The sequence below is a fragment of the Phasianus colchicus genome, chromosome 10, assembly GCF_987193195.1.
Source record: "Phasianus colchicus chromosome 10, bPhaCol1.hap1.1, whole genome shotgun sequence".
Taxonomy (NCBI): Eukaryota; Metazoa; Chordata; class Aves; order Galliformes; family Phasianidae; genus Phasianus; species Phasianus colchicus.
Window position 1 is genome coordinate 1,824,522 of NC_143445.1, and position 25,464 is coordinate 1,849,985.

At 41.1% G+C, this 25,464-nt stretch overlaps 1 protein-coding gene across 1 annotated transcript in view; it reads left to right on the forward strand.

Moving 5' to 3' along the window:
• LOC116236404 (glypican-5-like) overlaps positions 1-15,669 on the forward strand; it is a 432,491-nt gene extending 416,822 nt beyond the window's left edge. Inside the window, exon 9 of the mRNA XM_090146956.1 lies at positions 15,510-15,669. Within this exon, the coding sequence (XP_090003082.1) occupies positions 15,510-15,643 (134 nt within the window). The 3' untranslated portion in view covers positions 15,644-15,669. The remainder of the gene's footprint in view (positions 1-15,509) is intronic.
• Positions 15,670-25,464: the final 9,795 nt, after the last annotated feature.

A 25,464-nucleotide genomic window follows, 5' to 3' on the forward strand; every position in this document is an offset into this window, starting at 1 on the left:
TAGCACCAATGGCTTTGTCAGAACACCATGCCTCACTGCATAGTGTTTTAAATCCAGCCCCAAATGCTTTATTCACACTATTCAACATTCCAAGTACCACTCCTCTCATTCATCTGTTCAACACATTAAATGCCAAATGCCTTTGCTTATTTTGTCTTCACAGAGCTGATGCAAGAAGAGATGCAGGGTGATTCTCACTGATCCTCCACAGGCCTCTGGGCCACAAGAACGGAGTAGTAAATCTCTGGAACTTGCCTTAGTGTCCAGAAAGTGTCATTATTTCACTTCAGTCAGACCTATGCCTGCTGGTCTGTCAGCCCTGGAAATCTTTAGAAAGAAGAAAAGAAAAAGGTGCAAAACCAAAGCTTTTGTGAACCACATCTTCAGCATGATTAGGCTTCACACTTTTTCAGCAGTTTCTTGGGACAGAAGTCTGTTTCATGATAGTTAAGGCTATTTTTCTGGTTGATTTGTACAAGAGACTGAAGATGCCAATTGGACCCAATTGGAATCTGTCGCTACCTTCAGGTCATTTAAAGACTTTTTCTATTGTGTGCACCACAGGAATTTCATAGCTCCAAGGAGAGTTACATGATGTCTTTCATCAAGACTTGGCCAACAGAAAAAGAAAGCATGCGGCCACCAGAAAATTTTGCAAGCTTCTACTGAGTTTCTGTTATCTCAGTCATTCAAAGGAAAAAAAAAAAAAAAAACCAACAATGATTCTATACATGCATGTTTATTATAAATTGAATACATTTTCTGGTCCAATTAATCTACATTCCTTGGAAAATGAGAAGAAAACTTTTTGTAGCAATTTGAAATCAAAGTAGCTTTTGTCAAGCAGCAAGTAATCAATGGACAGACCAATACAAGTCACTGTTTTCACAGACCTTGTTCAAGTAATAAGCAATCCAATTACTCCTGATACAGCTCTAGTGGCTCATCTGCAATTGGTTCAAGTGGATCAGACATTGCACACTGAGCCAATCCCTAAATCATCCATGACGGTACTGCTGGCTTCGTGCAAATCACAAAACAAAATGAGACAAAATTTATCTTAGGCTTTGATTAAGTTCTGCTCCTCAGCATAAGAAGTGTTGACAAATGTGTTTTTTTTTAAGACAACATGTAACTAACCTGGAAATGTAAACATGGTCTGGAAGGGCAGGTCCTACATTTTTAATTTGTTCTAGATTCCGTTTGTCATTTCAAGTACTATTTAAGCCAGAAAATATTCCTCTAGGCCCTCAAGTTAATATACTTATTTTAGCCTCCTTATCCTGTTAAAATGAAGAGAATCGGATTGTTCTGAGTAGAACATCTGTTTGAAGTCAATCTGTGTCCACTGTAAAGGGAAACAATATTAGTGAAGGGAAGCAGAAGGCAGCATTTCAAAATGATATCCTCAAAGCATTTTCTACAGATGTCTCAAAGGTTCTTAGAGTATTATGAAGCATAAAAGACATCTGGTCACATTTTTTATAATCTCATCAGGGTATATAGAAAATATTTTTCCCTGTTTGACTCTTGACAAGTAGAAGTACTGAAAGGTTTTTTTTATTTGCTTATTTATCTTATTGCTGTGTGAATGTACCCGCTGATTCTTAACTATGCTTTATTAAATCACCAAGTACACTCACTGTAACATCTGACTCTCTCCAGCTTGTATATAGCTCTTCATTGAATCATTTGTAAAGTAGGAGATTTGGGGATATTTTTACACTGTGCTATTGGGCATGTTGTCTTTCATCTGCAGCTGCTGGGAAATCACTCTTTTCTACTCAAGAGTACTATTGTACTTCAGTGTTAACAACACTTCAGCTTGGTCTGTGGAAATACATTACTTCTCCCCTAAAGGCAAAACACTAAAATGACATTGCCAATGCAGCTTCCAAAATCTCCACGTAAGGAACTACTCCCAGTGTTCTGCTCCTTTGGATTAATGTGTGTTGCCCAGCCAGGTTAGCCAGTTATTGCAGAATCCCAGTTAGCCCAAAAACATTTGGAAGAGTCTAATTTTGATGAAACAACACAGCAGGCTTTATACTGTGATTTGTCATCTTGACCTAGTTTGATGTGGCCATTTCTTTATAAAGAAGTAATTAAAAGAAAAACATAGGAAAATACTCTTTGTTTTGTTTTGCCTGGAGGACAACATACTTTACACAGTTGCTACATTATGCTATATTTCTCAAACCAAGGATTTTCATTTAAATTGCCAATGCATTAGACATTTTATTTCATTTATGTGATCATATTTCTGAGGGCCATGTAAACCACACTCTGCAAGACTTAGTTTTTTCTGTTGCTTGCCTTTTGTTACCTATTTTGCCAGAGGTCAATATGAAGTGTTAAGCTTCATGGATGTATTCCCCAGTCTTGGTTTCCACTTCTAGACCTGCTCTGGACCTCTTGTTCTGTGTCCCATATCCAGCTTCTGCCCTTTTCCATTTCATCCAAGAAAGCAAAGTTTTCCTTTGCAGATTGTTTTTGGGGACTTCTCCTGTGTTTACATTGACAGTATTTGCTGTAGTCTGATGGAGTTTCTCTGAGACCAACTTTTTTGTGACATAAACATTTAAAAATAAAATCTAAAAGAAATAGCTATATCATTACATTAAAATTGCAGATCTGCCTTTTGCTTTTCCAGATGATAGGTTGTACCCATAAAGCAAATTAATTTTTTCTATTACAGTGCAGAACAACTCTTCCTTTCCCTTCCCACCCCAAAGTCAGAACAGACAGATCTTTCCAGTGAACTGCAAGCCTCCTAAAAAAACAGGAATTAAATCTACTCGTGGTGGATGCCTTTGCTTTATACAAGGAGTTGCTGTATCCTTACCTGCTTGCTGTGCTCTAAAGGAGTCCAAGTGACAACGTCTGGCATCAGCGTGGCCTGTGGGATGCTTCCACGTGCTCTGCATCTTTTCCCCAACAGCAAAGTCCTCTGTCTGAGCACTTAGCGCAGCAGGAGCAGCCAGAAACCTGCCAGTGCTCCGCAAAAAACATCAAGCTGCTGATGCCTCTGATAAAGGCATGAGAGTGTACTCAGGAGGCAGGAGCTGCAAAATCCTGCCAGGTGTAGCTCTGATTTGCCTCCTTTAGGCAGCAACCAAATATCTTGGTGATGTGGCTGTTACCTGGGCTGGGACCCTGCACGTCTCTGCTGGGCACCAGCCCGCTTCTCTGAGATAGGGGCTGGAAGGTGGTGGTCACTTGCAGAGAACAGGCTCCTGCTGCAGAAGGTAGATGGAAATGTTCATTTGAAGCGAGGACAACTATTAACTGGGTGAGGGAAACCAAATGGACAATAAGAGGGGTGTTTTCCCACAGCTCATGAGAGAAGCAGGAAGGCAACAAGTGGGGAAAGAAAGGAGTCCTCGGAATTTGAGGCTGGGGATTTATTGCTTGAGGCTTATTAGACTGATCTACCTGCCTTTGCTCAGGGAAGCCTGAGCAGAGCCTGTCTGCGTGTGCTCCTCTTTTGACCCCCAATTTTGGCAGTAAATTCTGAACTGCGAGTGGCAACTCTGCTTGTCTGGGATCAAGGATGTCCCTGAAGTGTTACTTTGTTTAAATAATCAGGTCTAAACTGATAAAGTCTCCTGACATCAAATGGCAGCATGAAATGTTTTTTGTAAGCCTTTTACCCCACAACTGGTGCTCTGTGCTTGCTTGTTGCCAAAGCCCTAGAACTAACGGTGGAGAGTGGCCAGGTGCAAGAGGGATCCCCATCTCTGTTTGCCACCAAAATGTGGGCAAAGTTGAAAACTTTTGGCAGACTTCACCTTCTCTTGGTAGCTTGTTGCCAGCTCCACAAGAGCAGGACTCTGTGGTTCCTAATCTACAAAACCCTAAAACTAAACCTAGACTGTGGCCATGTCATGGGTTGCGATTCATACTGATTTGTATGAGTTGCTAGAGAAAATCTTTTTGTATCACCTGAAACACTGAGTTAGTTTTATAGACATCTGGTTTGAATTTAGAAACCAGTGGTAGAAAATAAATCAAACTATCTAACATTTACTACACTCTGTGAATGCTTCACAAAAGCTTGCAACCATAATCCTGAACAATTCTCTGAAAGTGCTTGGTTTTAGCACCTCACTTGAAAAGTTAAAACCAAAAAGTCTCTTTGGGTCTTTCTAGTCCAAACATACCTGTTGTGCCTTGAGTACTGCAAGATCTGAGGTCGGGCTGAGTTTATAGGGTATATTTCTCACAATCCTCTCACACAAAGACTGAATTAAAACAACAGCCAAGTGACCCTTCTAAAACCATTGAATGACCCAGCTTTTATCTTGGTGGTAAGACATCCAGAGTTTAAATGAGAACCATGCTACTCCAGAAGTTTGAAATTTCCCCACTGCATTGGCTCTATCAAGTGCCTGCAGCACAGACACATCATTTAAGTAACATCAGAGATGGAGCCAGAGCAGGCATTGCATTTTGAAGTAGGGAAGATCCTAACTCTCCAGTGGTGATTGTTTCATGGAGCCTGCCCAAGCTGAGCTGTTGATATTACACTTAGGCCATCAGTATGTTTTGTCTCAGGAATTTTGATGTTGATACTTGAAAACCACCTCATACTGGAAGGATGCCATTTGCAGCTCCCAGCAGAGCCACTAACAAATGTGCCAGTGCCCTCCTGAGATTTCCTGTCCCACCTGCACAACAAAGCAGACCTTTTCACCCACACAGGTGGCCTGTGGGCCTGGCACAGGAGTCATTCAGGGAACATGTTTGTTTCCATGTTCTGGATGCTTTGTTTTTCTCAGGCTGATGCACTCAGAGCACAAATCACCGGAGTTACATATTTGTTAGTATGCGATGACAATAAACTTCCCTTTTTAGTTTATATGCAGCAAGAATAGGGGAATTGACATGAAGTGTGAAATCATTTTGGAATGTTTTTATTGATAATCACTTGGGTATACCTGTAGCTAAATTATATTTTTCCAGCATTTCAAATGGAGCACTTCTAATCTTGCTCTGTTGTAATAAAAGTCAATGTTTTTCAATTCTTGAAATGGATTTTTCCAGACTATTCTTTGTTTTTTCCAAACTTTCTCTTTGCTTAGTCAATAGTTTGATCTTTGCATTAAGCAGGGAGCCTTTCCAGAAAAGCAGAATAGAGCAGGAAATCCAGTACTTCTCTGAGAAATGAAAAGAATCTCTGTCCTGTTTTAAGATAGCAGAGAATTGCATCCTTACAGGAGGTGATCTCTAGATGAATTTGTCTCATTCTGGAACCTGTGGGCAAGTTACTATAGGGAGGAGCTTCATTATAAGCAGAGGGTATTTATGCAAGCACTAGTTAATAAATGGCTTTCTGGAAAAAAACTGATAAAACTGAAACAATATTTTTTTATTAAAAGTTTCAAATTTCCTTTAAAAACAAAGAAGAGGAGGGGAAAAAAAGTGTCTTTATGCTGACTTTTGTTTGCCAAAGGTTTTTTCCAGTGTATCACTTAAATTTTGAGTACACATATTGCTATCTCCTTGAAAAAGTAGTCCAGCATTACTTTGTTAATGACCACATGGTCAGGTTTTTTAATGCCAGTATGTCCTAGAGGCCACCTCCTCAGTCAACTCCTTAAAAATTATTTTCACCTGTGCCCACAGTTGCATCTTCTGCATACTGAAGTTGCCTATTGGTTCTGGCTCATGCTTATGGAAGGATGCTGAACACTTTGTTTCTTAACTGAGTACTGCCCATGGAGCCTGAATAAGGAATGTGATGCGCAAGCACAAGGGATTCCTGGACTGCTCCTTTCTAAGAAGTTACACAAACGTCAAGCTGGGAATTGAGCTACACTTCATTCTCCCTTCTCAGCTCAGTCATCCAATGTGTTTTTCTGGTTAAAGTGTTTTTAAGAGCCACTGAGGGATTCTGCAGCCGTGTAATGCAAAAGAGTTTTGAAGAGCAATCTGTTTCTCTTTCATAACCTTACAAATCATAGTGGCTGTCCTTAAGAAAGGGTTATCAGGTGGTACAGTTAAAATACAAGTAATAGGTTGTAAAGGTCTTTGGGATATTACTGAGCCTTTGTCCTTCTGCTCTTCCCATTGTCTTGTGTTTATTTTTTATCTCCTGCTTAGATCAAGCTCTGCATTACAGTGGGTTTGGGGGACACTTTTATGCTGCATTTCTACACATCAAGTGCCAGAGGTAAGGACTGACCTGATGGTGCTCTTAGCCAAAGTGTGTATGTTGGGGCTGTGCCTTGGTCATATTTCTACTGCCCTTGTTGTGTTGGTGTGAATAGTGTCCCTGCCGTTTAGCTTAAGTGACATTTAGTCAATTCCTTATTCGACTTGTGTTGTTTGTTTCTTTGCACAGCTTATGGTAAGGGACTTGGGGACCTTGTCCTCCAGTGGTGCCAGTAGTATCGCACCCCAGTTAGCAGAAAGGACTTCTGGTATAAATACTAAATACACAAACTTAAAAATTCACATTCTAAAGGGCACTCATCTGAACAGTAGTTGTAGACTTGTATCCAAATAAAAAGTGAACACAAAGCTTGTGTTATGCATATGTTCTTGCAAATAGATGCAGATTTCTTTTTTCTTTTTCATTGACCCAGTCTGGATCTATGCTGGATCTATGTAATGATACATGCTACTGTTCCCATGGGGCAGCTGGAGCAGTACAGTGATGATGTACCACTGGACAAGGGCCCTGACCACATTGCTAAAACTTGAGTGTCCAATTTGTCATTGACAGACTGGAGAGAATGCCACAGATGGTTAACCCACAGCTGGAATACCTGAGGTAGGAGGAGTCTGTTCAGCATGAAAAGAGGGGGCTGGACTGAGGTATCTATGTTGTTGTTGTCTTTAGCTGCATGTTGGAGGCTGTATGTCTATAGAGAAATTGAAGTCATCTCTTCTCAGAAATGCTCAGCAAAAGATCAAGAGGCATTAGGCCCAAACTGTATCAGATAAATTCTTGTTAAACATAAAGATGTAGGTAGGGTGATTAAGCAGGAAAAGAGGTGACCAGAGATGCTGTGGGATCTCAGTCCTTAAATACATTCAGTAGTACTAAACTGGGCAGGGTCCTGAGCAGCCTGGTCAGATTTCAGAGTTGGTGTCACTTTTCTCAGGGAGCTGAAGATGATCTTCTAAACTGCACTAAGATTCTGCCAGATCTAGATTGGATCTATAGAGTGGGATCCTGCTGAGAGAGAGCAGCTGTGCCTGGGTCTGGTACAGGGAGGTCTGTAAGACTGGGCTGCTCCCCAAGGGTCTGTTTGAGCAGGGCATCCTTCATCCGTTGTGAAGAGCGCAATTCTGATTCTGCTTCATCTATTAGGCTGAGGATACTGGACCTGCTGCTGGTGGCTTCTTTTTATCCATTTGAGAGCATTTGCTCAAATTCTGGCAAACTCTACTGTACTGCTGACCTGCAGCAATTGCCCTTTCATGATCGTTTTTTCAGTGAATGTAATAGCTAGTTCCATCCTACATTTTTGGAAATCATTTCAGAGTTTCTAAGACAGTGATTCCACCTCATAAAAATGACAAAAGATTACCTAGCCTTCACTGGGTTAAAAACACCACTGGTAAATGATAATAAATAATAAATCCCAGTCATGATTCTGGGAGGAGATTGCTCCTTCCCGAGGTGCAGTAACGTATAAAGCTGGAAGAAGCAAAGTTCAGTGTTGTTTTAGCAGTGCTGTTTGTGAACTTCATCTGCCTGTAAAGGTGTCTTCTGCTGTTAATCATTAGGTCATTAAGCTGAGCAGTGCTTCTCCGTATGCAGTCTGGGCAAAATGCGTTGGTGCATTAGCACATAGCAGAACTCCACTGCAGACTAATGTTCAGCGGGGGGATGGAGCCCTGTGAAGAGCAGATAGAAGGATTGTGTAATGCCTGCAGATGTGGGAGTTCTGGATCTTCTGCAGTGAGCATAGTCCTTTTAGTGCATGGCTCTTCAGACAAAAGATTCATTCATTTAATCTGAAGCATCTTGAGTGAAAAGAATGCAGGAAGTTCCTATCAATTATCACACCAAAAAAAAAAAAAAAAGAGCGAAAAAGCTTGTATTTCTCTGGGCAATCTGTGTGCACTCCAACGTCAAGCTGTGCATGAGAATATGTTAGCACAAAGGAAGGTAGTATGCTCTAATTAGCAGTCACAAAAATGAAATAGCAAGGTGTTATTTCAGTGACTAAGAGCCAGACGTGTACAGGTTGCGATACGTGAATGTTATGTAGATACACTGTACTCTCAGAGATGGTTTTTCACTGGAGAATACTGCGTACTATTAGGCACTCATCACATACAGTTATACTCCTTTTTTGTGGGGTTCATTTAAATTAAGCTCGAAAGGCTGTTAAATGCAGTGGTATTTCTGTAGTTATGTATCAAAAGTACAGTTGGATGGAAAATTTCCAAAAACAGGTTTTTTCCCCCTAAGAGAAGGAGTTTGTTGGAAAATGTCAGTTATGTCAAAACCAAAATGTTTGAGGAAACCTGGCTGCTTGACAACCTATTGCTGACATTTTCATGGGCTGCTACCAGAGAGCTGTCTGGTTTCTTCCTGCCTTATTGGTGCCAGGGAGTTTGGGACTCACAGCTCCAGTGGGGCTTTGCATGTAGGCTGCAGCAATGACTGAGGCCTTAGGCCTTCTGCTCAGTCTGGTGCAGGTCTGGAAATGAAAAGCAATGAGCTCCTCAGCTTCAGCGTGTGACGGCTCACACCAGTCCCCTTGGCAAACAGCTTAGACAGCCATTGTTCAAGGTTTCGTCTTTCCCATCTCGGTAGGGTCCCACTGACTTGTAAGGACTTGTTGTGAAGTCCTTCAGAGTATGAAAGTATGCAGAAAGTCCTCCATGCTGGGAACAATCAACTGTTCCATTTCATTCAGGAAGAAGAAATGGTTTGAGTTTTCCTACTTTTATTTCTCTCTAAAATGTCCTTTCATTTTCTTCTTGTTCTAATTCAGAACAAAGTCTTTCACAAAAGATCAGAATTTCTCATAGGAAACAAATCCTGAGATTTTTCCACCCTGTGTTCAGTGTCTCGGAGTTTTGTTCCTGTGGGACTGGTGGCTTCAACAGGCCACTAGTTGAGCCTTTGCTTTTTAAGAACCATTTCTGGATCCGCTGGTGAGATTAATTAGAAACATCACTGTTCTGCTTTTGCTTAAAACTCTCTCACAGAGCACACTGAAGCAGAAATTGTATGCATCCTGTTAGCATTCTGTATGTTTTACTGGATGCATCTGTTGGCCCGGTTTGACTTCATTATTCCATCACAAGGATGTCTCATTTCTTTTTTAAACCATTTCTAGAATTAGAGTTCGTATAGAGAAAAATTAGAACAGAAAAAAACGCTAAATCCTTTCATCGCATTAGATGCCGTCTAGCTGATTTCCCCTTGCCTGCCAGGTCTAGTACTGAATGATTTTGAATGTTGTTATGGGCTGCGCTGACAGCAAACCTTTTGCTAAGGCTGTTACGTATGAGGCATTTGGTAGTAGTACCTCTTCTATTATGAAACTGAGCAGTTGTTTCCTCTGTCTCTGCAAAATATTTTCTTTTTCTTTTGCCTGAGCTGCACAGATCTGGACTGCATTATTTATGCTCAGTTCACAATATTCTTTGTTGCAGGAACAGCTGCTAAGTGGAGCTGGGAAGGAGTAGTGAGGAAGTAATTGCCCATTCCACCTTAATCACTGATAGCCTCACTAAGTTGTAGGATTTGAAGAACAAACAGACTTCTTAACTTTTATCACCAAGACCAACAATATCAGTTGTTGAAACTACTTGTATTTTAGACTTTAGAGGAAAATAGACAGAATAGAGATTGTATTTGCTAAAGATAATTGTTTATGGATAGTGTGTACAAGGTATCTGAAATTACTCATGATTACAATTCATACACTTTGAAGTCTTATGTGATAAACTTTCAAGTACTGTAAATGTGTATAATCAAGAAGAGAAAGGCAGAGACACGGAGCCAAAATTCATTCGTTGACCATTCACTTAGCCTCCAGCTGAAGCTGATTGTGCTGAAACACCAAGAACCTCACGTAAAGTTGTTTGTGTTGAAGGCTGTAGAAACATCTTTCTGATTGAGACCTCTGTACAAAATTAAGTGGGACAGTTCAGTCAGCTCTAGCAGTCTGCAACTCCTGCTGGGGCATGACAGCAAAGCCTGGGTTTGCACAGGGATAGTCCTAGTGAGGCAGTTCTGGCTGTCACAGTCCAGCTGTGGGATGACAAGTTCTTGGCATGAGCAAGGAGAGATGACCATTTTTCCTGCTGAGGACAATGAACAACATGACTAAGAATAGGTTTGGCTGATTTGCTGTTACCCAAGGAAGGAGAAAGGTGACACTGAGGTGACAGCTTCAAAATAAGCTGGAACCATCCAGCACATCAGCCATGGACTCCTTAACCTTCTGACAGGCTGAGACCAGGTGCTCACACCAAAACTGGTGTAGGATCCATACTCGGCTTAGGGAAAAACACTGCAAAATGATTACACACAAATTCTACTAGTAGCTCTGAAACATCAGTGTAAGACATACTCATCTGAATATAACAGGCTTCAAAGTATGAACTCCCTGGAAGCCAGGTGTTCATTTCTGACACACTCACACAGTCCTTCTGCCCTGAAATGAACAAGAGGTCTGCCAGCACAACAGCTCCTGGGAGGCTTTTGCTGCTGCCATCAGCTTCTCCAGAGGTTAAATTTTCAACTAAGTAGAACAACTAGCTTGGCAGTCCAAGCAAAGAAATCCTTCTGAGCACGGATCCTGGCACTGCTCAACAGCATGCAGATAGGTCTCTGAATCTGCCTCAGCTCAGCAGCAAAATGAGTGAAATGGCTTCAGTAACAACCTATGCAGGTGTATTTTGAAAAAGCAGCAGAGGTGAGCAGGAATGTGGGATATTCAAGTTTATGGGATTGTTTGTTTGTTTGTTTGTTTGTTTTTCCTCCTTTGGAAACACAAATGGGGTGTGTACTGAGCCCCGAGCAGAGACTGACCCATAAGACTTTGTTTAGGGGCTGTAAGGGAGAATGCAAGACCCTCACTGCTGCCAGTGAAAACTGGGGAAAGATTTCTAATTACTGTAAATAAGCCTCCACTCCAAATGTTGTAATGATTCACTGAGCACACGTAGCTGAGAGAATACTCCAGCATCCATGAAATGTCATCTGTAGACAAAACACGTCTATAGTGTCAGGAATAGAATAGGAAAACAGGAAAACAGTACAATTGTTAAAGAGAAATTGTGTGATCACATGATGCAGAGCCTGTTTGTAATTTTTGCTCTCGTTACTGTCTGCTCTCATTAATTCCTTTTTCTTGCTTTGCAAATTATGCTGATAAATAGAAACATGCATTTGTTTCCCTAGATCCTTAAAAACACAAGCATTTCTTCTGAGTGGCATGTGGCTTTTTCCTTTCTTCACAGCAATACAATCAGTCCTGGCAATTTTTCCACACAACTGTGTCCACAAATTTCCATTCCTCTTCAGCACACATTTACTTGCTGGGCTGTGCTGAAGCACCAGCCTTTCATATGTACTTTCATTCAGCTCTCCAGTAGGAGGATTATAATCACTTAACATTTTTAACCCCAGTAGAGGTGTGTTTGACTTAAAGTCATTCACAACATGCATCAGAAGGGAGTGAAATGAAACATTAGCTGTGCAAATTTTCTCTGCTCTTTGAAGCCTGTGAAGAACTGAGAACAATAGGAATGAGCTTTTCCCAGGTGTAGGTTGTTTAACTAGAGCGTGCACATTATTCCATGAAACAAAAGTCCTCAATGGACAAGTTATTTCATTTTCTCCACCTCAAAGCTGACAGGTGGGTGTTTGCCCTGCGGTTGTTTCTTTGTCACTTGTATTTGCTGTGGGGGCTTTACAGAAGATTCAGTGCCACGTGCAGGAGCACAAGGCTTTATAATAAGCACGCTTCTAAGGCCCGTGTCCTTCACACCCCAGGACACAGCTTGGCACACAGCATGGCACATGTCCCACGTGCCCCTCCGCAGTGCCTGGTGGGAGCCAGCTGTCTGCTGCCACCTCTTCACCACCACACTGCACCCCCATGCCCAATGCCCGAGTACAGGAGCTGCTGGCAGCTGTTGTATGAACAGCTAGGGCTTACATGTCCCCTGGTCCTGTCAGGTGATTTGGTCAGAAAAATAATCTATAAAGAGATCGTGATCATAATCAGCTGCTTAATATACCTCTGAGATGTGTCATCCCTAAACGTTCACAGGGCAATTTAATGATAGCACTTATTAAAGAAGCTAATAACACAGGTTGTAAAACCTGGTATGAAAGCACAATATAATGGAGGAATGGTTATTAGCAGATCGCTCACTCTTTGAAGGGTTTGATAGGGAGGGGCTAAGAAAAATGTAATAGTTCATAAATACCTGAAAAATGTTCTTCCATGTTCAAGTCTTTCCCTGTTTATTATAAGCTGTACAAATGTATTATAGGTTTTCAGTGTAATGCTCTAATAAGCTTTCTGATTCGTGATAGTCTGTTATTACTTATAAAATGGGATCTGTAATAAGTGCCTCCTGATTAAGTGTGAAGAGCTTACTAGCTTACTTCTTTTCTCTGTCCCTTACCAGCAGGTTGCTCTAGGTGCACTCTGTAAAGGAAATAGGCAAATATGGCAGCACCAATGCAGCATGTTATTTTTTTCCCATTTATCCTCTGGGTGTCAGTCTCCAGTTCAGAGGCAGCAGTCAGCGTGTGAAGTCTCTTTCACAGAGTAGTGGAGACAACACAACAGTGATGAGATGATGATGCTTTGTTATGAGACCAAAGACACAAAGAAGGGTTCCTTGTAGGCAGTCCTCTCCACTGTTAAAACTGATATATAATGCTTCGCTTCTTGCAAGCTTCAGGCACGAGTCATAGAATCATAGAATCACAAGATTGGAAACGACCTATAAGATCATCTAGTCCAACCGTCTTCACACTCTTCTTTGTACTCTTCTTTGTTTCATTTGATACTCATAGCTGCATTTGGTTGCCAAAAAAGTATGGGTGACGAACCTCTAAGGTGAGCGTGTTTTTATACAAGCTTAGAAGACATGTGCAACGTAGCTTCACTTTTCTTCATGTTGTGTACTTGTCATGAATAGCATATGCTGTTTCCCAGGTCAAAGTAGTAACGGTGTTGAAGTTATATATATGAGCAATGCTTTTAAGTGAGGTGAGGTCTATAGGGAGATGAAATGCTTTTCCAAAGACCAAGTGGAAAAACAGATGCTTCCAAGAAAATAGTCCTTTCTACATATCACTTAGAATTCATAGCTCTGAGAGCTGAGAGCTGAACAATTGCTATTACCATTCTACAGGGCTGAACAGAGTTGAAAGGAAACACAAACTGACACAGATGAAGCCATTTCTCCTGAGTTCTGTTCAAATTCTTTGCGATTTCTGTTCAGGTATCATCTATAGATGTATGAAGAAATGGTAACTGGTAACATGACAAATCTTTTTAAAGCTGAAACAAGAATTGATATAAAATGAGTTTAATCAAACACTTCACTTTCAAAAATTAATCTTCAAGAATTCACATACTCAGATATTCATCCTTAAAGCACCCAAAAACTACTAATGATTGGCAACAGAAATTAAAAGGAGATGTTCATTCATTCTGTCATCTTCAACACTCATTTCTGGAATAAAAAGGTTTCAGGCATATATTTTGTGCCTCTGCAAATGTGCAGCCTTGTGTGGCTTTGCCACATGGAACTCAGTCAAGATGATGAAGACTGGACAAGAACAAGAATTGCTGAGTGAGCTGAATGTGAGACAACAGTAACCTCAGGCTGTGCTGAGGCTGGGTTGCAAGGGTTAGAAGGGATTTACAGATGGACTTGGATTGATGTTCTTAAGTATTTTTATTAATGGCAAGGGAAGCTGCGAGTGTTCTTATGAAATTGGTTCAAAATTGAGAGAATCAAAGTACTGTGGTGGAGATGCAAACTCTGAGGACTGAATCAAAAGAGTGAGCAGAAATTCAAGTACACTGAGCAAGCCTGTACTGTTACAGAGTACTCATCAGTTTGTTGTGCAGTGTTGGAGCTCTACTGTTAGAAAAAGGAGGAGCAAGGGATAACTATATTAATTGATCAAAGAATGGCTGTCATTGTAAGCAAGATGAACATGAACCTAAAATATGTGAGACAGTATTTTTCCACTGAAGATACGTCTATCTGCAATATTCTGAGTTAATTTCATCTTAAATGGTGTGAATAATTCTAGTCATATGTTTTCTGAAAGGACTAACTTACACTGGAAAAGGTACAGAAAAAGGCTGCTAGGACATAAGGGAAGTGGAAAACCTGTCTTATGCGTCTTTATAAATTTAATACGTGAACCAGAAGATAGATTTATAATCGTTGCCTATGTGTACTCTGTGGAGTAGTGTCAGAGGCTAGGTCTAGAGCTATTTCCATAAAAAGAACAAAAAACAAACAAACAAACACAAAAAATTAGATGTAGCTGATGACTGATATCACCAAATAACTGTCTACTCAGTTTTTGACCTAAGTAGGCTGTACTGGGTGGAATTCAGATCCTCTTTTAAAGTAAATTGATGCTATTCTTCAGATTTCAGTGGAGTGCTGGTTTTGAAAAGTTAAAAAGAATTTTCTTGTTGAGATATAAATGTGGTGAATAAGGGAACGGAACCACATGAAAGTAATACATTAAATGGATTATTTTCTCATATGCAATTTTCTCATTTTAAGTGTCTATACTTAGTCAACACACCCTGCCATAACCAACTGCATTTTTCCTTCAACCAATCATGCACATTTTTCCTTCAGGAGAATGTTTCAATGCCATTTTTTATTTTCTAATATCCTTCATTGTTTCAAACTGCTTTATATCTGGAGATGATCCAGTACTCTGAAAGCCTGCCTACTGTAGGCAACCCCTTGGAGAATAATAGCTGCAGCTTCTCAGATCTTCAGACTTGATCCTGCCATGGCTTTTTCTCTCTGAAACTTCTGCTTCTTTCTAAATCACTTTTCAGTGCTGAAGTCTCCACATGCTTGCTCTTATCTATTGCTTGATTCAGCACATGTATTTTGTTGGATCAATGTTTAAACTGTCCCTGTCAAATTGCTGACTTGTGTACCTAACAGCAATGGATGGTCAGCAAGACTCTCTGGAAAGGAAAACAAATAAGTTAACTTTTATAGGTCTGAGAGAGTGGCTTAATATGACTCACCACTTGCTTTAACGATGAATTGTGACTCACTGTGTAGTGTGCAGGGAAAATTAATGATAGAAATAGCAAAAAACTCTCTAGCAGTCACACCTAAATGCCATGTATGGTGATTCACAGCATCTGGAGTTCCCCTGTCCCACAGGAAGACCAGCAGATGACTACCTTTGGAGGCCCAAGGCTAAACTAGGCCCATATATACTTCATCACTTTTGCGATGCCTTCTGAGTGGATGTGGAAACTTATTCTTCTCCCATGTTGCTATTGCAGGTAGCACAATCATTGTGGAGCTGCCGTGTAAACCTAGGACTACTGAAGTATGGGGATCTTCTTCAGCTTCTGAACCCAACCTCCATCTTCTCAGGCCATCAGTCAGCCTTCGTCCCATGGACAAACCAAAATGAACAGTGCAGTCCTGTTCATTAGTAATAATAACGGGGAATAAAGGGCATAGAAGAAAAAGGAAGTCTCTACCTCCATTTCAGGTGATAGTGCCTTCCATTAGTTATGGGAATGGATATGTGGTAGGGATTATCTTGCAGAAAATTATGTATGGTTGGCTGTGCAAATGTGTCTCATCATCCTATAAAGATTATACGCATATCTTATTCTACCTTAAGTCCAGGAAATCCCTCAATAGCTGACCAAATCACTTGCTGACCTTACAGCTTTGAATCCTGATGTTTCTGTCTCATCTAGATGCTGTTTTACTATTTTCCTTCCTTTAATATCTTATCTGTGCAAGCCGTTTATCCACTTGCAGTAAGCTTTATGTTACCCAGATTCAGAGAAGATGAGCAGCCACCATTTCCTTGACTCCTTTCAGGTGAGTGACCACTCTGTACTGCTGAGCATTTCACAGCTCTCCCTTAGATACTGCTCAGACCTTCCCTAAGATCAGAAGTGTTCTTGGTAGTCTCTAGCACCTTTTGGGTGGGAGCTCACTGCTCTACCAACATAAACCAGTAGGGTAATTCATTATTTCTCCTACTGTTGTGGAAATAAACAGACACAGATTAATTGTCATCAGCATCTTACATAAGCCTGTAGTCTCTAGTTTTACTGTTTATGATGTATTTATTTCCTTGCTCTTTCTGTTATGCAGCATTTCAGTAGTCTCTTGGTCTATATCGCTCCAGAGGTAATATGATTGACTTGTAAAACTAAACCATCACTGTTTTGAGGAGATGTTTCCAGCACTTTAATAACCAGTTAGTCAGTCAGCTGTGTTCATTGTAATGGGAAGCAGGAAATAAATGCTAAACAGCTTGGTGGTTTGACCACAGCAACAATGAGCTCTGAAATGACTTTCTGCTATAGGCGGAAAGTATTTATGAAACTGAAATGTTTCTGTTAATAAAATACAACTGTAGCCACTCAGAGAAAGATAAATGTATAAGTGCTTTTCTTCCTATATGATTTAATACATTCACAGACTGGTAATGTCTCTGGCACAAAAAATAAAATGAGAAAAAAGAGAAATGTAGAAGCAGCAGCTTTGAGCTCAGTTGCACAAGCAATAATTTCAACTGTAATATTTCAATTTATTCTTTGTGAGCTGTGATCATGAGGTAGTAGCATCCAGTACTTTGGCACCAGAAGGCTTCTGCAAATCCAGCTGCATCTGAGGGTGGCATTCTGGTGCTGGGAAGACCATGCAGCTGCCACCAATATCTTGCATTCCTAAAACCATTCATCTTCCAGCATGGTCTAATCCTGAAAGTCACAGACAAGACTCATTTTAATATGTAAGGCTGAGAATTCCCATTGGGACTCAATTATTATATATTGCTGGTGAAGGCAAAAGAATGCATGTCACAAATTCAATTACCTTTGGATTAATACTTCTATGCTGGGGTAAGTCTGTGTTTAAAAAGTTGTTTTTTCATACTGACATAAACAGTATGTGGGACCTTCAAAGACATGGGCTGTCAGTTAGACCCCATGTTACAGTAGGTTGAATGTAGCCCGGGCCTGGGTTTAAAAGCCTTGTTCTTCCTCAACAGCTGAGTTTATCTCCCATCTATCTATCTATCTATCTATCTATCTATCTATCTATCTATCTAGTGGCTATGACATCTGAGGCTTAGGCTGGTAAAACGCAAGACTACTTTATAAAAAACGGCAATGACACAAAATAGTTTTAAATAAAATGAGCTCAAACAAAGCAGTAGTTTACTCCAACAGCTTTCATTTACCTGTTTTGTCTACCAAAGAAAAATCCAGATGAGACTGTGAATTTGTGAACATACAGCAGGTGTTGCTCACATGCTTACCTAGTTGGAAAGCTGGGTGATCTTAGCTTTGCTTTCAGTGAAGTCATTGGGAGTTTGTCCTTCACCTTAGCAGGAAAAGAGCCAGACATCAGGTTAGTCTACCTACCCAAGTGTCAGCACAACCACGCACCCAGAAGGAATCAAGGGGAAAAAAGCAAAAAAGATCTGAAGAATAACACACCAGGTGGGTAGGTTTATACTTTTATTGGGATTATGGAGCCAAACATGGGCTAGCAATGAGTTTTTCATAGAGCAGAACATCACACGTTAGCCAGAATGATTTCAGTTATCTGATTTAGTTACAAATACTCCCTTAAGCAGAAGAGCAGTAGCCAAGAAAGAAAAAAAAAAAATTGGACTCAATATTAGTACATATTTTATACTCAAAAGATAAATGCTTTCAACATTCCTTTAAACACTAAAGCTATAAAAAGTATTGGATGCAAAAAAGAGGTCTTCAAAGTCATTAAAAACTTTTCCTTGCAAAAATAAGCAAATGAAATGAGAATTCAACATGCATTGCATTTTCTCCTTTTAGCTTTAGGTAAATACAGCCAGAAGTTCAGTTCACTATTTATTTGCAAACACTGCATAATAAACATAAATGTACTGCTGTTAAGAATAATAATGCAATGCTAATGATTCTGAGAAGCAAGGGAATAAAGGAACCATCTGAAAGAAAGGGACAGGTAATTAGGCAAAGCAGGGAGATGAAAAGCTAGATAAGTACCTAAGAAAATAATATGGTAGAGGTGATTAAGAATAAAGGCACAGAAACCATCCATTAAATACTTGAACAAAAAATATGGAAAGTGCTGACAAGGATGAACCGTGAAAGGTGAATCTAAACTGCAAGTGTTGAGCATTTGAAATGTAGCAATCCCCCTAGACCATCTGATCACACAATCCACTGTTTGCGAAACAGATGGGGTAAGACTTCTGAGTTGTAACCAAGAAAGTGTGACCGCTAATGAAAACTTTGCAAGAGTGGTAGTCTTGTTTCCCATACCTGGTTTAGAGTCCTTTACTGCCTTGACAAGTTTCCAGCTCTCACAGCTGCTCCCTCCAAACTACCTTTAGCACTACAGACTCACAGGAGCCCCGCTTTCTGCTTTTCACTGGTGTTCAGCCCTGCTTTTTCACTCCTGGCCCATTTCCTGCCATGCACTTGGCCAAGGAGGTTTCCATCTCTTCTTGGATGGACTCCCAGTGAATGGAAAGTTAGAGGATGCCACCTGAATCAACATATCCATGCAAAAAGTACAGAAACTGCGCGCGAGAGAGGATGGTTCTCAAGCTGACAATTATAAGGCATTAGCAGTCCTAATGGATCAGCACAGAGGAAGGGGAAGTATGTAACAGCACTGGTCACCTAACCACAGTGACCAATGGATTATATAAGTTAATCACGACTTTAAGTGGATGTTTGTTCCTAGGTCCGTCTGTACCACTTTTTCCATTCTCTTTGATGGAATGACTTTGTCTCTGTTTCCCAGCTTTTTAAATGGAAGAATACAGGTGAATATAGATATTGTAGAGATGCTAACAGAAAAAAAAAAGATGATGATATGAGACATGGAAATATGTGTGTGCACAGAGTACTGAAGCTTTAAACAACAACAATAAAAGTAATTCACTTTATTAGTAACTATGAAATAAAATATTCTAAAATCTTTAACTTAATGTTTTTTTGTTTTTCAGATTAAAAAATAGAATTCCCATTTGCAAGTAAGATTGCAACTACACCATTTGTAATATTATGTCTGTCGGTGAAGACTGAAGTCCCTTCCTTGCAGTCAGTTGCTACAGAGGCATTGCTGGGCAGCAACAGCTTTAGTGCTGCTGGCAGATGGCTCTGAGTGAGGAAAGTTTTAATTGCAATTTACATCTGGAAAGGAACAGTAACGTTGTAGAAATTCAGCTTTTCCCTCACCAGTGCAGCATAGTGGCTGAGCTTGTCTTTGCTAGGAAACTGCCCCTGTTTTTTCAGCAATCAGATGGCTGTAATCAGCCACATTTTTATGAAATGAGTGCTCTGAGTGTTCTGAGCAATCTGCTAGGAGCAGTGACTGTTCATGCTGAGGGAGCCCATGAAGCAGTAAGTGGGCATCAGAGGATGAGGCCTCATGAAATCCATTGGCTGCTTTGAAAGTTGTATACCTGTGTGCATTGCTTTCTCAACTGTGGAGTGTTTTAAGGGTGTTGTGGTATTTAGTCAGTATCTGTTGAAGGTAAAATGTAAATATTTCAAGTGAATGAATTTCCCTCAGGCAGAGCAAACTTGACTTTTGTCTAAGATTAACTGCCGGGCTACTTGGTGTGCTTTAATAGTGCTTTACTTTATCTTGAGCAACCCGCTGTTATTATTATTACTTTAACATTTCTAGCAAAACATTACCTGTACTCCTTAAGCATGTCACGATAATGAAAATTTAGTTGATTCAGCGATTAACTGAGTTGATTTAATTATCTTGGTAAATAATATTATATGCTAATATAAGGTAATTTATTTCTTTCTAATCTCTGAGGATCCTATATGCTGCAATCAGATTATTTAAATATTTACTGAAACACTTAGATGTTATAAATATAATAAAATAATTCTGGAGTGACATTACAGTAGTGCCAGCATAAGTTCCTTCTCTGCCATATATAGAAGGGGAAAATATTTCTTCTAAGCTACAGATGCAAGGAAAATGATTTCATAGGCATTTCCAGGCCATCCGTCATGCCTGCAGCAATCCATGAGGTTGCCTTTGCAGCAGATGGAGCAGGCAGGCTGTGCCATGCTGACCTGCCCTTGTCCCACTGGGCTCCCCCTGGCTCCCCACATGAGGGGCAGCAGGCCCAGGTGGGTCACTGGACTGAGGCCAACTGAGTATGAGTTTTAACAAGATGAAATGTCAGGTCCTGCACTTTTGTTATAACTCCATGTGTGCTACAGGCGCAGGGCAGAGTCGCTGGAACGCTGTGTGGAGGAAAAGTGCCTGTGAGCATTGGTCAGTGCTCAGCTCGACATGACCCACCTGTGTGCCCAGGTAGCCAAGAAGGCTAACAGAATCCTGGCTTGTATCAGAAATATTGTAGTCAGCAGGACTAGGAAGTGATCATCCCTCTGAAATAGGAACTGGTGAAGTTGTACCTCTAGTACTGTGTTCAGTTTTGGGCCTCTCACTACAAAGTCATTTAGGCCCTGGAGTGTGTCCAGAGAAGGGCGGTGTGAAGGGTCTGGAGCACAAGTCTTACAAGGAGCGGCTGAGGGAACTGGGATTGTTCAGTCTGGAGAAGAGGAGGCTCAGGAGAGATCTTATCAGTCTCTACAGCTACCTGAAGGAAGGTTGAGGTGGGGATCAGTCTCTTCTCACACGTAACAGTGATAGGACAAGAGGTAATGGCCTTAATTGTGCCAGGGGAGATCCAGGATAGATATTAGGAAACGTTTTGACTCAGAAGGTGAGGTATTGGAAGAGGTGAGGTACTGGAACAAGTTGCCCAGGGAGGTGGTGGGGTCACCATCCCTGGAGGTTTTCAAGGAAATATTAGATGTGGCAGTGAGGGACATAGTTTAGTGGGCATGGTGGGATAGACTGATGGTTGAACTAGATGATTTTAGTGATCTTTTCCAACCTTACTAATTCTTTGACTCTGCGATTCTACATGGTGTGCAATAGGGCCAGGTGATGTGGTGCAGCAGGACCAGGTGATGCAGTGTAGTGGGACCAGGCAATGCGGTGTGTTGGGACCAGGTGCCATGGCATGTTGGGACAGTGCAGGGAGGATTCCCTCAAGGTGGCTCTTGTTTGACCAGAGCCTCAGCTTTGTTGCTGGCTCTGCTGCTCCATCAGTTGTCCAGACTTCCACAATGCACAGTGGCACACTGTATGTTACATGCAGTGTATGTATGCCGTACATTTGAGTCTCATTGCATCTTGCTGTAGTTCACTGCGGTTAGCATTATAAAGAAATGAAGTATTTACTGCTTTAATACGTGCCAGCCTTAAGAGTCTCATAAAAATTCTCTATTGATTCAGTTCTTTACTAAACTATTACATAAAACTGCTATAAAGTTCCATAAAGTTTCTAATTACAGGGAAGCCTGCATAAGTCTGTATCTGGCTTTTACAGCATTTCGAATGCAGCCATTGGGAATCATGAAGGAATCTTGTTACACAGAGTCTTACATCTCATGGACATGTTCTGAGACAGACAGGTTGCTGAGCCTGACCTCAGTGCTTTGGGAAAACGATGACAAGGAGTCTTACAATGAATAAAATGTCTGGCAAGTAGGTCTGGAAATGAGATCCATTAAAACCAAGACAGAATATTCTCATACAGCTGTCAACAATATGTAGAAGTAGCCTTGAAATGCAATGGTTGCTCCACTAAACTCTGCACGTTTTCTTAGTTTGACAAATGCAGAAACACTCCAGACTGAGGAACACTAGCAGGTTGCTGAGGTCTCCCTAACTGCTGACTGAGTGACAGCTCTGTTCTTGCAATGACGTTACCCTTACGTGGGAATTTCTGAAGTTGTTTATGGTCTCTGCCATCAGACTGACAGCTGAAATAGCGAGCATTAGGCAGCTGCAAGAATCTGCATAACCTGAAATTCATGCTCCTGATAGGCAGGATCTGTCAGCGGGTGAGATCTGAGCGTGGTCAGCCTGCTTGGTGGTGGGTCTGCATGCAAGATGCAACGCTTGTACGCAGGCAGTGGCTGAACAGTCTGTTGTGCAGATAACTCGTTTTCAGGCCTGAGCTCTGGGGAATGTGCAATATATGATAAAAAGCAAAACTACTCAGTAATATGCAGCTTCCGAGGCAGAAGACAGTTCTTCAGTGTGTATGAGCTGGTAATTCCCAGGGAATAAGCTATGATTGCTGTAAGACCATGTGCATCACTTCTAGCTTAGCACTATAGTGGTGGCTTATTGATATTTATATCACCTTTTAAAAGCATCGTAGTTCTTCACATCTGCAATATATAGAGAGCTCCGTCCAATCACTCTCAAACACCACTGTGCACGCTGTGAAAATGAAACTTGTTCTTGCACGTGGGCAGGAAATTCATGTTTACAGTTGCCCACTTTGAAGACTGAACAGTCAATTCACCCTACCAGATCTATATTGCTACTATATATCTATTATTCTTGAATGCAGCTTATTTTTATTTTCTTCAGAGGCAAGCAAGGCTGACTTTGGGTGAGTGTAGGCTGCATTCAGGGTTTGGAAATGTTTGCCAGCACAGCCTTCTGTGCACAGAATCTCAGGAGACTTGGGTGAGCTTGGGTGGCCAGGGCAGGACATTGGCAAAGGGCACCCACAGATGCCCCTGCTTAGGTGAGGAACAGCTGCAAAATCAAGGGCAACATCAGCTCACCAGCAGGGGCTGTTCTTATACATAGGGAGACAAAAGCACGTATGAAAAGGAACAGTCTTTGCAACACCTGTGTCTGGAATGCCTGACACGAACCACAGAATAGCAGCTAGAAGACAAGGTACTCAGGAAAATATTTTTTATTTCCCTTTCCTGTCACATTGAGTCAAAGTCAGACTCCCAGGTGAGAGATTGGATCAGAGAGCAGCCTGGGTGCTGAAATCCCGAACAGAGTTCTCTGAACAGTTGCAGATGTGTCTCAGTCTCAACAGGTTGATGTAGGTAGGCACTTTTCTCGTATTTCATCCTTGCCAGCCTCTGCAGAGTAGGAGTCTGTCTTCCTAGTCCTCAAACAATCCTGATCCTCAGAGCAATGCTGTGGTTGTTCCCCGCACCAAATCTAGCCACTGTCGAGCAGTTTAGCAGGCAGGCTCTTTGCTTAGGGTGCAGAAAACCCAGATTCAGTTATTGCTTTTGTTGTGCTGCATGAGTTGATGTGTTTGGGCTACCCTGAGCTGTGTAAGGACCCTCAAGCCCTTCCACTCAAGCTGTTCCATTTTGCCTAACATAATTAAATATTAATTGGGCCAATCTGAGAGAGTAAATGACTTTTTATAGCCTGGCAACTAGGCCACTCAGCCAGGAGGAAAACTGAAGTCCTAGCAATTGTTTTACATCCAGAAGCACACAACTGTTTTTAGCATGAATGTTAGATTTTTGAAAGCATTTAGGTGGTACCTGTTTGTTACCTACACTGAGTACATCTGATAACCAGCCCATCTTACCTGAGTTCCCAAACTAAGAACCTCTGCACTGCAGTGTAAGATTTAAAACAAAGCAAAACAAAAAAAAGTCAACCTACCTGGTTGAGCTAACTCTGAAAAATTGGAGTCCGAATCTCAGCTGGATCTGGTGATTCACTCTAAATGCAGCTTTCCCAAGAAATTGCAGCAAGTGGCTGCAAATCACTGCCTTGTTACCTGGCTTGAAACCAAGAGGGCTGCTGCTTCTGAAAGCCCTGTTGGAGATGCATTTTTAGATGAGCCTTTTCATAAGCCTCCACAAATAAAAGATTACACTTTGCCACAAGATTTAAGCATACATTTCCTGCTAGTGTAAGTAACTGTCTGTTGAACTAAGGGACTGACCAGGGTGGTTCCCATGTGCTTGTGCCAGGCACTGGTGACTCTGAACCCATCAGGCATGGATCATCCATGGGGACCATCCTTCTTGTGGCTGCATAGACCTCTCTGAAGCAGGGAGGAGTTTGTAGCCCAAGCGACGTGTCCTGCATGAGCAAGCTAGCACAGATCACTTTTGCTGCAGTGGAACCATGTGCCTGATGAGGACATGCTTTCACTTCCTGGCAAGCTGCAAGCACAAGCTTTCGTATTACAAAGCAGGCTAATGCTACAAGCAATCCTGCAGGACTTTGTAACGCTGAAGCACAGGACTTCTGCAAGAAGAGATGGCCCAGCAGCCCCTGTGTGACCCAGCAGGGTGGACACAAGGAGAGCAGCAGATGGCTGTGTGTGGAGCCGGAGTGCAGTGGAGGAGCCTGGCTTGCAAGCATGTGCCCACAGGTCTGGGGCAGGGAGGGAGCAGTGCATCCCAACAGAGCTCCCAAGCAGCTGTGGGAATGCCAGGCAGCACTGGCTTTACATAGTTTAAATAACTGAACCAGCTGAATAAGCAGTGATTGTAAACATTTTGTAAATTTTGCTGTTAAACATCAGTGGGCTTTTTTAACTGTATCTTTTGTCTGCAAAGCATGTATATTCATTGGTTTGTTCCAAAATCACAATATCAATTCCCTCTTCACTGAAAAATATTCTTGCTTCTAATGAAATGCATAAAAATATAATTCTTCTGTTTATTCTAGAATGCTTACAGTAGGTGAAAGAAGACAATATTTTTGTTTATGAAATTAAATTCTGTGATGTCTGGATCTCTTTTTAAATTAAAAACCTGTGATCCTTGAAAGAGAGGGGATCTTGTTCTTCACTCCCAAAAATGAACTGCTATTCATACAGAATTTGTAGGCTTTTTCAAGCATCCTGTGAATGCATTATGGCCTTCAGCTTTCTCATTATAAAAATCTGACAGTAAAAAATAATGCTTAGCCCAAGTTATTCTTAGCATTCGAGAAATGTATGGTCTAGAATCAAATTAAATGCTAACTTTGTGATTCCTCTCTGTAATAACATGTTACTGTATTTAAATAGAATTAGAGGAGGTATTTGCAGATGGACAAAATTACGTGTCTGGCTTTTTTTTTTTCCTTTGTTACAGAGGTTCTTCATTAAAGATTCACAAGAAGACATACCTGAATAATTTACATTGCCTTAATTCACTGGGCAGGATGGTTAAGGTAAAAAAGACCACAGTCATTCAGGCATCAGAAAGAATATGTTCCAGACCAAAAAAAAAAAAAAGAGCTTATTAAAGCACTCTCTTTGAATAGCAGACGTTGTGTATATATGTATATATCTACATTTTAATGCTGGCTCAGGCTTGTTTATTTTCTGCAGGTGGCTTCCAATTTTAAGATGCAGGATTGATAGCGGAATTA